Source organism: Canis lupus, chromosome 5 (genome assembly GCF_048164855.1).
Source record: "Canis lupus baileyi chromosome 5, mCanLup2.hap1, whole genome shotgun sequence".
NCBI classification, from domain to species: Eukaryota; Metazoa; Chordata; class Mammalia; order Carnivora; family Canidae; genus Canis; species Canis lupus.
Window position 1 is genome coordinate 74,738,655 of NC_132842.1, and position 12,787 is coordinate 74,751,441.

The window sequence follows — 12,787 nt, forward strand, 5'->3', positions numbered from 1 at the left end:
AGTGTAGACATCCCTTCTAGACTTTGAAGCCTGAAGTGCTCTCCTTTAGCTGTCTACACAGATCAAATAAGCTGGAGGGCTGCCATATCTTGACTTCACTTTGTGCTAATCCATAGTCACAGCCAGCTCCACAGCAATCCGACCAAACCATCTGAGCAGAGGCAAAAATAATTCTCATGGGCAAAGATAGACAGTTCCAAGATGTGAACGTTAACTCCTTGCTGCCACTTCAGGAGGGAGTGGCTTTTGAAGTTAGTTTTAGCAAGCTTCCAAGGAAAGGAGCTCTGCCCCTATCCAAAGTGAAGTGGCAAAGCTGTTTTCTCTCCTTACACTTGAAAGCTCTTCCTATTCCAGGGCTCCTATAGGAACACCCATAAGAGTTGACAATGAATAGCTGTGGTCTGGCTCTCAGAAAAGCAGCCCCACCTAGGAAACAGGGATCACCTCACCACACCAGCACCTTTTATATTCAAAGGATCGTTAAAAAGAGCAACCTGACCCCCCACTCCCCACCACCACCATCTCAGGCCTCAAGCAGTAGTGAGGAGCTCAGGAAATCCTTGTGGCAGGACTAGGCATCTAACAACAAACCCACAAGCTAAGTAGGATCGTTCGTTACAAAAGATTAAAAAATCTACATGAGTTCTAACATCTTCCTTCCTAGCTGTGGTTTCCATGGAAATAGACATCTGCTCTAGGGAGAAAGGAAAGGTGGGGGGAAACGGTGTAAGTGCTTTAAAATAATCAGTGTTTTGAAAGATTTATTTTTTTTCCCTGTCACAACATTAATAGAAGTGTAAGATTTTTGCATGGCAATTTCTTGCATTTAAGAGAAATATGCATCAAATGGGTGGAGCCTTCCTCTGCAAACCTCCAGTTCAAGTACAAAGACTTCGAGATAAAGGCTGGTTGAGGATAATAGACCTCTTGGCCTTGGGTTCCGTGCTCATTTGTGTTGCCTGCCAATCTGTCACTTTCCGGTAAGCTCTTATCTCCACCTCTCTCCAGCCTTTCTAACGATTTCTGCGATTTTGCTTAGAAAACTGACAGATGGGAACACCTGGCTGTTTTGTGGCTGGGTTCGGTCTGAGAGGGAGAAGGCTTGCAGGGCTTAGAATTTGAATTATTCCTGGTCTTGCTCACATGCTAAGGGAAAACCACTTTGATTGGGGGCGGGGGAGAGGCTGACCCCACACAAGGGCGATTGTTGGAGTAAATGCCACAACAAGCATATTTCAGGCAACAGCGAATTGCTGTTTATTTTGTGTGGCGAGTCTGCTGCCTATATGATCCAGGTTTCCTTATCTTGGCACCTAGTAATTATATTTATCTCTAGCACATCCCCAGTGACTAGGTGGACGTGGAAAGTCTTTTAAAATTAGGACTTTTGTTTCTGCAAAATCAGTCATATTTGTTTCTTGGTATGGGGAGACTGAACGCATCGATTAATAAAAGGAAGGTGCCTTTCCACCCCGTCAGGATCTCAAAGCAGATGCTTTGGTGTAATGACCACCACCGGAAGACCAAAGACACAGCCTTGGTCTGGGGGAATGGGAAGAGGGATCTGGAAACCATGTTCATTTTATTCTTCTTCTGGCCTTTCTGTGGGAAGAGGGAGGCCCGTCATACTAAGACAGCTCAGGTCAGACCAATTTCCTTTGTGGCTCTGCTGTGTTTCTCATCAAACCAGGCCAGGAGGAACCGTGACCTTCTGGCTCCCCCTTTTGTTTTGATTCTTTAAAAGGGCCCAGCACTGCACTGGGGAGCACGTGCTCCAAGAACAAAAGCAACACTTAACTGCAGTCTGTGTTGTCTAGAACTGCTATTGCTCTTCCTTCCCTATCATCAGGCGAAAGGCTAGGGAGAACAGATGGAGTCTGCCTTTAAGCTGAGTAACTGTTCGACCAAAGGAGATCAAATTCCAGAGCCTCAGGCTTTCCCCCCACAGTTCTCCGGTCACCAGCTCAGGGGACCGAGGATGGTAGCCAAAACGCGCCCCGTGAGGAAGGGTCACGCCCGAGACCTGTTAGGACTGAGTGGGTAAGGGATTAATTATGATGATGTCACAATGCAGGTTACACGCGGGTGTCAAGGTAGGGCGCCGGGTTGCAGGGGGCCTCACAGGGGCAAAGAGTGGGCGTTATCCTGTAACAAGGGCTTGGGCGTCTTAGGTGGAGGCAAGGGGTGGGGCACCTGAGGGGCACTGCACTGTCCGAGTGTTGCCCTTGGGGCCTTGCAGGGCACGTGGCTCAAAGGAGGCGGAGTCCAGGGGGCCACCCTCGGAGAGGTAGGGAGGGACCCCGCCCCGCCCGGCCCCGCCCTTTTCCTAGGGATGGGGGTGCTGGTTCAGACCCTGGCCAGGGGCCACAGTATAGCCCTCTTCCGTGGCCAGACAACGGCCCCGGCCCCCTGCTCACACCCGGGGAGACCCCCAAATGCCCCCAACCCCTCGCATTGTCCGCCCGCCCCGCCAGCCCGGACTACACTTCCCGAGGTGCTCGGGGGTCCCGAGGGGCGGGGCCACCTGCGCTGTGGGGGAGGGGGCGGCACGTGCCGCGGCTCTCAGCCAATGGAGAGCCCGGTGGGGAGGTCACGTGCCGCTGTTTGGCGCTTTTGTGCGCGCCCGGGTCTGTTGGTGCTCAGAGTGTGGCCAGGCGGCTCGGACCGAGCAGGTGGGTGCGGGGCCCTGGGAGGAGGCGACGGGAGGCTGGGGGCCCGCGAGAGGGACGCGGCCGGCGAGAGGGGCCGGGCCGTGGCAGTGGCCCCCTGCCGGAGGGCGGCGGGCGTGGCCGCGGGCCCCAAGTGCGACTGGCGGGCGGGGGTCGCGCCGCTTTGTGTGTGGCTCGGGCGGAGCCTCGGCTTTGTCCCGGCTCCCTGGGGGCGCGGCCATCGTGGGGAGGGGGCGCGGCCAGCTGGGCAAGCCCCGGGCGTTATCCCGGGGTGCCGTCGTGGAGACAATAGGGGGCGTGGGCTCGCGTCAGCCCCGCTCGTTCCCGTTGCTGGTTTAGCCCCGCCGGGGTCCCCATTGTCTGAAGGGGCGGGGCGGCGCCTCTAGAGGGCCACGGCCTTAGGGCCGGACTGCGGGAGGCTCGGGGCCGCATCTCGTCCCCGCTGTCGCCTTGGCCCAGTGACTAGGGCCGAGCCCGAGAGGCTGACACCCCGCGAGAGCAATCCTGCCCTCGCGGCGGGGGGCGCGACAGCTCGGGTGGAGGCAGGTTGAGTGGGAGAGAAGGGAGGAGGTGGTGGGCTGATGGCTGAGCTACCCCACGGCCGGTTCCCCGGGCCTGCCCCACCCGCCGAGCCGCTGCGGGGGTGGGGGTGGCCTAGAGATGTTTTTGGCGGGAGTTGGGGGGGGCGTCGGTGCGGAGCGAGCCCGGGGAGGGCGGAGTTACCCAGATAGGACCGTTAGCCCCGCCCATCCCTCCCCTTCCCACGCGCGCGGGCTCCCGGGTGCTGTGAGTTCCGGGAGATTCGAAAAGGCGCGGGGAGGAAGGGGGCGGGGCCAGGGGCCGGAGCGCAGGGCGTGCTCTGATTGGCCGGGGGCGGCCACCCACTTTTCCTCCCTTGGACTGGGGCCACGCCCATCCTGGGTCGGCTGCTGCGTCTCTAGCCTCGCCGGGGCTGGACCGTTTCGTTGCTTAGGATTTCAATTTCCAGCTGTTGGAACGTGCAGTCTTAGATTTTCTTACTAGCCTGGGTTCTACAAGGATAATGACCTGGGAAAAAAAATCAAGGAGGGATGTAGAATTTTTCATGATATAAGGCAGCAGATATTATAACCTGCAAGCCTAGAGGTTGATAAACCTGATTAATTTTGCGCGCTGTCGGTTAAGGAGCTTAAGCCCCAAGAACAATAGGAGTTCAACATTATTGGTTAATATTAGCTTGGGCGTTTTGTTTTCCACCATAGCAGACGCAGACAAAGCAGGGGTGGGCATTTCATTTGCACAATGAATTGTAGGCAGTATTAAGATGGCTCCGGTCTCACTGCTGAGTTGAATCTGGAATATCTTTTCGCTTTTTTGGGGAGGAAATTTTTAGAGTTTTTAGGGGGAAAAATATATTGACTTAACGTGTAATTTTTAAAATCCAAGATATTTTTTGAGCAAGTAAGTTCAGTTGACTTGATTTTCTATACCCAATGTCCTATTCAGTTCAAATTTACCGATGTTTCAGTATTGTCTAGATTTTTATTTTCTAGTTAATGATGGCTTATTTAATTAGTGGTAGTGATTTTTCTGACACTGATTTATGTGGATGTGACTTGAGGTCCCTTTAGATCAGTGACCTAGAAATGCAAAGAAATTGATTGAACGCTTTTGAAAATCGTTTTCAGGGTTTTCCTTGCCCCAGTGGATTGTGTAGAATACACTGCCAGTCTCTTGTCTTCTGTTCACCATGGCTTCTTCTGGTAGGTAATCTATTTGGAAAAGGTGCATTATGATGGGTTTAGGATTTTATAATAGGAGATGGATTCAGGTCTTCAACCATTAACTGGGCACTTGTGTTTTGGTCTTCTCAAAAAACCCATTTTATAAATCAGAGAATTAATGAAAAAATTATCACTTGAATGTACTGAGATCTCCTAATTGTTTCACTGTTTGATTATTTGGCTTGGTCTAGAGCAAAATCGTGGAGTTTTGCACCATTCTTTTGTTTATGAAAGTGATTGTCAAACACTGATTATCTCAGAATAGTATTTGTTAACTCAAATATATTGAGCTTTGGTTTCTTGGGAGGTGGTATTTAGATAAGAATTTGTTGCCTGCAAACATAGCTTCTTCATCAGCCCTAATTCTATTCATTAAATTGATTTGGTTTTTAGAAAATTACAGTATAGCTTAATAGAATAGGAAAACCCCATTTTTTGGAATACATTATGAATATGATCAAATCCAGATATCCAGGTGAAAGAACTGGAGAAGCGTGCCTCAGGCCAGGCTTTTGAGCTGATTCTCAGCCCTCGATCAAAAGAATCCGTCCCAGAATTCCCCCTTTCCCCTCCAAAGAAGAAGGATCTTTCCCTGGAGGAAATTCAGAAGAAATTAGAAGCTGCAGAAGAAAGACGCAAGGTAAACATCACAATTCACAGAAAACAGGATATTTATTTATATAATGTGGCAAATCAGTTTTATTTCCGTAACAGGAGGAAAACAGAATTATAGTTAGATGTGATTATAACTGTGAAAATTATATATCCCAGCAGCTAGAGGAAAATACCAGGTATCATTTACTGAACTCCTACTATATATCAAGTCCTTTACTTCTGTTTTTCTCCTTTAACATAGTGACCCTAAAAGGGTAGATGTCTGAGATACTGAGATGAGAAAATGGTCTCGGGAATGTTGTCATTTTCCCAAGTCCTATAGTGAGGGAGTACTGGAGCCAGAATTCAAGCCTAGGTCTGTCTGAAACCCAAAGTTCCTGCTTCTCTTGCCTTCTCTTTGAAAAATAGATTTGTTGGGGGTGATTCTTTCCCTTTTTTTTTCTTTTTTTAAAAAAAACCTGTTTGGTTTGTGTGTGTGCCTGTGTGGTTTCTTGGTTTTTTTTCCGAGAGCTGTACAATAAAAACATTTTAAATTGCTGGTAATGTGATTGAGTTGCTCAACTAGTATAACAATATTGGGGCAGGTTTTCTCTTATCTAAGCAATTCTATAAAATACCATTTTGAAAAACAAACCAGAAATAGGGCACCTGGGTGGCTCAATCAGTTAAGCATCTGACTCTTGATCTCAGCATCTTGAGTTCAAGCCCCATGTTGGGCTCCACACTGGGTGTGGAGCCTACTTAAAAAAAAAAAAAAATCAGGGCAGCCCGGGTGGCTCCACGGTTTAGTGCCGCCTTCAGCCGAGGGTGTGATCCTGGAGACCCGGGATCGAGACCCACGTCGGGCTCCCTACATGGAGCCTGCTTCTCCCTCTCTGCCTGTGTCTCTGCCTCTCTCTCTCTGTGTCTCTCATGAATAAATACAATATTTTTTTAAAAATCAGAAAGATCAACAAATATTAATATGCTTCTTATAGGAAAATTGGGAATCAGAAGTTTATATGTAGGAACTTAAAAGTATTCATTATCCTACTTCCCAGAAATGACCGATGTTAACATTTTGGTACATTTCCTTCCATTCAGTGTTACTCTTTTCATGAAGAACTTTATATATAAATTCTCATTCATTCCCCTCCAACCACCCTGACTGAGATGAGTGGGTTTAATTTTAAAATTAGGGAGGGGTGCCTAGCTGGTTCAGTCAATAGAACATGTGGCTCTTGGATCTTAGGGTCATGAGTTTAAGTCCCATGTTGGGTGTAGAGTTTACTTAATAATTTTTTTAAAAAAGATAAAATTAAGGAAAGTAGGCACAAAAGGTGAGGTAGTAACCTGCCCCTGACCAACAGTCAGTACAATTTGAAATCTAACACATCTAACCATACACATAGGCCTCTGTTGAAGCTGCTGTAACCTGTGCCCTATACGATTCAGTGCCACATGTTGTATGTATGTGCACTGACCCGCTATCAACACTGCAGTGCATTTCCCCAGGAAGAGTAGCAATGTTTCCAAGGGAGCTTTGTCTCCCACCTGCTCTTCTGTGCAGCTTGAGTTCTGTGGAGATCAATGGAGTTTTGTAGAGTTTGAGTGTGCAAGGAGATGCAGCCAATGGCTGGACAGAAATTTTTTTTTTTTTTAAGATTTTATTTATTTATTCATGAGAGACACACAGAGAGAGAGGCAGAGACACAGGCAGAGGGAGAAGCAGGCTCCATGCAAGGAGCCCAATGTGGGACTCGATCCCAGGTCTCCAGGATCACGCCTTGGGCGGTGCTAAACCGCTGAGCCACTGGAGCTGCCCTGGACGGAAATTTTTAAGGAATCAACCCCAGCCCCGTAGTCACTAGCCTGTGCTTGAAACTTAGCACTGGGATTTTACAGAAGATAATGAATAGAACCAGTGGCAGGTATTCTGTAGTACTTCTGCAAGTTAGTGATGCTTCTAGGCACGTCGCAGTCTGTTTGGTAACACACTATATTCTGAGTGTGTTGAAGGAAGCACATCATGGCAACAGCTCCAGTGGCCTGGAAGTGAATGCAGCTTCCAAAGAGAAAAGAAGCTTTTCCTTGAAACAGAAATCCCTCTGGCTTAAATAGTAATTTGAGGGTTTAGTCTTAAATTCCCTATCATTCATGGTTTTCTTTTTATCGATACGGTTACATTTTTTATAATAAGCTAATTTTCTTCGGGTGGACTTTGAAGTTCAATAATCACTTCTTGACAGTACAGTTCCATTCCTCCATGCATGTCATTCTAGTCCTCTTGTTACCATTAAGCAGTAAATCTTAGCCAGGATTCCCTAGAGAACGGTTGGGCAATACTCTGAACAAACCTAGGCAGTTTTCCAAAGTAAATACAAACACTAGAAAAAAGCACGATTTTCACAGTATTTTGATACAGACGACTCAGGCCCTGACTTAGGTTATGTTTAAAGAGATCTCAATTTCTGCCTTTCAGTCTTCTCGATGAATAATTTTTTTTTCTCATTTTAAATAATGCTAAATAAACTTCAGAGAGTCTAGCCTGTTACAAATTTTTCAGTCCCATGAAGCTGAGGTTTTGAAGCAGCTGGCTGAGAAGCGGGAGCACGAGAAAGAGGTGCTTCAGAAAGCGATAGAGGAGAACAACAACTTCAGTAAGATGGCGGAAGAAAAGCTGACCCACAAAATGGAGGCCAACAAAGAGAACCGAGAGGCCCAGATGGCTGCCAAACTGGAGCGCTTGCGGGAGAAGGTTGGTGGTCCTGCCTTGCTTTCAGGGGATCAAGAGCTCAAAGTCTGCACCAGTGATGTGGCTCGAATTAATTGCCTTGAACAAGGTGTTGGGTGTCACTTCCTGTTTTGGGGCTCAAGACATTGAGAAGTGTCTTATCTTAAAATAAGATGGAGTGAGTGGGATGCCAGGCTGGCAGGTGACTCTTAATCTTAGGGTTGTGAGTTTGAGCCCCACCTTGGGTGTAGAGATTACTTAAAATCTTTACAGAAAAAAATAAGATGGCATACTCAATAATTTCCAGAATAATTATACATTCTTTGAAAGAGCAAGAGGAGGCTTGGTCATCAGGTTCCATGAGTGACCCAAGGAAGCCTAAAGATACTGTTTTAGAACTCTAATTATGGGCTTCCCACTAACATACGACATATGCCCCGATGCTGCTATTGTGCCTCTCTTGGGGGTGCACGGCCTGGTAGGCTTTGTTATTTGACTGACGGCCGGTGCTGTTTCTTTCCAGGACAAGCACATTGAGGAAGTGCGAAAGAACAAAGAATCCAAAGATCCTGCTGATGAAACTGAAGCCGACTAAATTTGTTCTGAGAACTGACTTTCTCCCCTTCCCCTTCCCAAATATCCAAAGACTGTACTGGCCAGTGTCATTTTATTTTTGCCCTCCTGACAAATCTTCTAGAAGCTGATGTAGGACTGTATAGGTAGATCCAGACTGTATGATGTTGTTTTCGGGGCTAAAGGGGAGAAATTGAAAAGTGTTGTACTCTTTTTCTAAAGTGTTGAAGTCTTTCTAACGTAGCTACTTTTTCTTGTTGCATCTTTTCTACTTCATGCACCCGGGGTGCTGGGTTAATGGCTAGTACTGTATTGGCTCTGTGAAAACATGTTTGTGAAAAGAGTATGTAGTGGCTTCTTCCAAACTGTTAGATGCTGAATATCTGTTCACTTTTAAATCCCAATTCTGTCCCGATCTTACCAGATGCTACTGTACTTGAATGGTTAATAAAACTGCACAGTGCTGTTGGTGGCAGTGACTTCTTTCTGTACAGGTAATATAAACTGTGAAGTGACGGAGACCCTCCTGGTTTCTGTTTTCTCCAGATCGGGGCCCTTTGGCCTCCAGAAATACCCAGCGCACACGTCGCTGCAAGTTCTCTGCCCTGGAGTCTCTCCCTGCAGAGTCCTTTGCATTGTCTTCGTCCACAATCGTCACTTTGTTTGGATGCCTCAGCCCAGATCAGCTGCTACGATAGTCTTTCAGATGTTTATTTGCAAACAAGCTTATTTTTGTTCCGTGTCCCTGTTAAAAAAGGCAAATTGGAGGCATACATGGGGTTTCTAGAGAAGGGTTTAGGGGAGGTCTCAAGATCCTAGTTAGAGGTATTTGACAGTTTACTGGCTTTCTGTTACAGGTGGGGGTGGGATGTGTCCTCTTGATACTTTCCTGCCATAGAAGCTGTGATTCCAAAATTGGAATATTAATATAATTTTCTGGGCCCATGTAACAACGTTTTGTGCATTGATTAAAAGGAACCTTTTTTTTTCCCAGAGAAGCATTTGGGTCGGGTGGTTCAGGTTGGCATCTACTGCATTGTGTATCCGGAGGTTATAATATTCACCATTGTCAGAGCATTGCCTTTCAATTCAGGGAAAGCTTTTGGCAGCTTTCCTATGCTATTTGGGAAATAGCCTTAATTGCATATGATTATTTGCTTCTCAGACATCTGCATAAAAGCTCTTGGAAGCCGTGCACCTAATGGTGAGAAAATGCCAGATGACTTAACACTGTGGCAGGGGGTGGATTCTGCTGGGTGCTGTGCATGGACTTCCTCCACTCAGGCTTTATCTTTGATTTGGGTTTTACCAAACCTAAAGGATAATAGTAGCCTCTATCAATCTTCCTCCTATATTGTTAGGATTAAATGAGGGTGGTGTGTGTGTGTGTAGAAGGCATGGTTAGAACCCTGTTTTAGTATCTAGCACATATATACATGACAACTATTTTCAACCAGATGCTACTGAGTGAGCTGTTTATACCTCTTAAAATCGGAAGGGATTATGCAGCTTTTTACGTGCCTTGAATTGACTTAACAAATTTACATGGACCAAGATGATCAATTGTAGTTCTGGGAAAAAGCTGAATGCAAAGAGTTCTGGCCATCGAGGATAAACAGGAGCAAGATCAAGTGTAGTTTAACACGAGTTCAGACCATAGATAAATAGGACAAAGTGAGGTTTGTGTGCAAGAACTCGGCATCGCTCATCCTCAGTCTGCCACGTCGCAGGGGTTGGAGATTTGCCTGGGGGACCTGGGGCCCACAGGGATGTTTTAGACACCGATTTTGAGGAGCTGGGATATGAAGACAGTGTGAAGATAGAAACTTGGGGTAGTGCTACTGGGTCCTACAGATGGCAGTAAACTTGTTCATACAGGACATGGAGGGAAGGGAACAGAGCTTAGGAAAAAGCAAGAGTTAAGATAGGCCTGGGGGAGGATACCCCAGTTAGTTCCCCCCAGGCCCATGGTGGCTCAAACTTAACATCACAGTGGTCCCAAGTTCCCACCTTGTGTCAGTGGGTGTCACAGGGACCCAAAGGGCAGATGCCTCTTAACCTGTGACATCAGAGACCCTGCCTGGTTGTTTGCTGTCTTAACCTCTGACCTTTAGAGAGGCACTTAATCCTGGGCATCTTTCCTCCTGGGCAAAAACAAGGAGGTTTTTTACTCTTGCCATATAACTTGGAGGGAAGAATTAACTTGCCATATAACTTGGAGGGAAGTCCCGTGACTTGTGGAGAGTGTGTGTGTGTACTTCCCCAGTCGGGGCAATCTCTCTTCTGTCCTCCAGTGCCCATCTCTCCCAGTGGGGCCAGCCTCCCCTGACAGCACCTCAGGCTTAGGTGGTCTTGCAAGGCCAGGAGGGGTGACCTCCCTCAGCCTGGGGCTGTCATCAAGGAGCACACTCCATTCCTTTTGGCTTGAGTGGAAGATGAGGCTTGTCCCTTCCTCCTGAGACTTGTACTTAGATGTGGTGAAGGGCTGGCCTTGGAAGAGATTTGAGGGATGTGAAGGCCTTTACATCTACACACCGGGCTGTGTGCTGCTGATGAGGATGGGGTCCCGGTGCACAGTGTGCTGATCGGGAACAGGGAGGAAAGTTGTAGAACCCTTAGCTGAGAATACTCTGCTCCATCAGAAGCTTGTACTCGGGATCCCTGGGTGGCTCTGCCGTTTAGCGCCTGCCTTCGGCCCAGGGCGTGGTCCCGGAGTCCCCGGATTGAGTCCCGAATCGGGCTTCCTGCATGGAGCCTGCTTCTCCCTCTGCCTGTGTCTCTGCCTCTCTTCCTCTCTCTGTGTGTCTCTCATGAATAAATCAATAAAAATCTTTTTTTTTTTCTTTTTTTAAAAAAAGAAGCTTGTCCTCACCAAGTGTGCCCTAGTGCTTTGGCTTCGGTGGTCTGGGAGGCCTAATAGAGGAGGAAGACTTGAGCCAGTCCTTTGAGGGGTCAGCTCTGGGCCCCAGCACTCTTCATTATTAACGAAGCCCTCAACAGGCACACCACTGGGGAGCCTGCCATGGTTACTGGTTCATGGCAGGAGCTCCACAAAGAGCCCGTCTCCCATTTCTCTGGTCCTGAGCAGTGGAGCCCCTTGGAAGGCTTTACAATTTGGGGATGGCAGTACTCGGGAACAAAGGCATTCTGAGGGAGAGAAAAGGGAGGCAGGGCAGGATGGACTGGAGGGAGTGCGAGGGATCAGGCCGTGAGGGTCTGAACTGGAGGGAAGCCCTGCGCTCTGGAGCCGTAGCCGAGACCACCTCCTCCAGGCAGCCGTCCGTGGGAAACAGGAGAAAGATCATTCCACGGCTGCCGGGGGAGATGGTGCCAGTAATAAGCTACTGGGTTTTGTTTGGTTGGTTTTTGTTTTCATTTTAAAAAAATTTTTTAAAAAATTCCAATTTTTACTTATCTTAAAATTACTTTTAAGCTACTGTTTAGCGAGCAGTTACTTTCAGGCGTTCTGAGGTAAGTTGGCTCCTTGGGTCCCACCCCGTGAGGTAGCACAGGTGGCTCCGCAGTGCAGAGAAGTACGCAGGCTGAGGAAGGCTGTCTCACTTGCCCGAGACTCCAAGCGGGCAGGGGTCCGAGTTGGGGGGGTCTGACTCCAGGCCCTGCTTGGGGAGCAGGCTGCTCTGGCCACTCCCATCTCCCCTGTTGTGCCCCAGACTCAGCCTAGTGCCACCCTCCTTGGAAAGGCCATTGGTGAGCGTCCAGGTAATGCTGGGACAGAGAGGTGCCCCCTCCTGCCCTGCCCCCCAGTCCTTTATACAGGCCTTCCTTTCTGCTGTGTGGATTTTTCTCCCAGTGGAAAGTTCTGACTTCCGGTGATGTTCCAGCGCCCCTTGTAAACCTGTCCTCTCAGAGGACGGCTTGGCCACCTCACTGTCCATTCAGCTTGTCTGAATCACTATTAAACGTGATTCATTTAGGAACGGTAAGAAGATGAAGCTGGGCTCCTTCAGAGGAGCTTTCCGCTTTGGGTGGGAGGTGGGATTAGATGCCCCGGAAGTTCCCTTTCAAATCCAAGACCGTGGTTCTGGGGCTTCTCTACCTGATGAGACCACAGACCCCAAGGTCAGGAGCCATGTCCTGACCACTGAGGATCCCATCCACCCCAGCCCGAGCTGACCTTCGAGGCCTCAGAACCGTTGCTGGCACTCCAGCCTCTGCCATCTGCCTCTGCCTCTTGGCCCAGGTCACACAGAAGGTTCCAAGGGTCTTGTGGCTGAGACCTCTGCCAGCAGAAGCTGGTATTCTACACTGGAAGGGCCCAGGGAAGATTTTCTGACATGTTTTATACATGTACTCAGATTGATTTATTTTTTTTTTAAGATTTTATTTATGAGAGACACACAGAGAGAGGCAGAGACACAGGCAGAGGGAGAAGCAGGCTCCATGCAGGGAGCCCGATGCGGAGCTGGATTCCCGGACTCCAGGATCACACCCTG

At 48.3% G+C, this 12,787-nt stretch overlaps 1 protein-coding gene across 4 annotated transcripts; it reads left to right on the forward strand.

Moving 5' to 3' along the window:
• The first annotated feature begins 956 nt into the window (after positions 1 to 956).
• On the forward strand, positions 957 to 8,801 carry STMN1 (stathmin 1). Of its 4 annotated transcripts, none has more exons than XM_072827735.1 (5): positions 957 to 980; positions 4,337 to 4,411; positions 4,900 to 5,072; positions 7,593 to 7,784; positions 8,284 to 8,801. In XM_072827735.1, exons 2-5 carry the CDS (start codon positions 4,399 to 4,401, stop codon positions 8,353 to 8,355), a joined length of 450 nt encoding a protein of 149 aa, XP_072683836.1. In that variant the 5' UTR covers positions 957 to 980; positions 4,337 to 4,398; the 3' UTR covers positions 8,356 to 8,801. The 4 variants fall into 4 exon arrangements, with proteins under 4 accessions (XP_072683836.1, XP_072683834.1, XP_072683835.1 ...); XM_072827734.1 differs by lacking the exon at positions 957 to 980 and adding an exon at positions 2,576 to 2,672; XM_072827736.1 differs by lacking the exon at positions 957 to 980 and adding an exon at positions 3,577 to 4,109.
• The last annotated feature ends 3,986 nt before the right edge of the window (positions 8,802 to 12,787 follow it).

Bases quoted from the DNA above. Each gene is read 5' to 3' on its own strand.
- STMN1 (XM_072827733.1), top strand. From the start codon at position 2,333: ATGGGGGTGCTGGTTCAGACCCTGGCCAGGGGCCACAGTATAGCCCTC. The intron at 2,673-4,899 runs GTGGGTGCGGGG...GATCAAATCCAG, and splicing joins AGGCGGCTCGGACCGAGCAG to ATATCCAGGTGAAAGAACTG. The intron at 7,785-8,283 runs GTTGGTGGTCCT...GTTTCTTTCCAG, and splicing joins TGGAGCGCTTGCGGGAGAAG to GACAAGCACATTGAGGAAGT.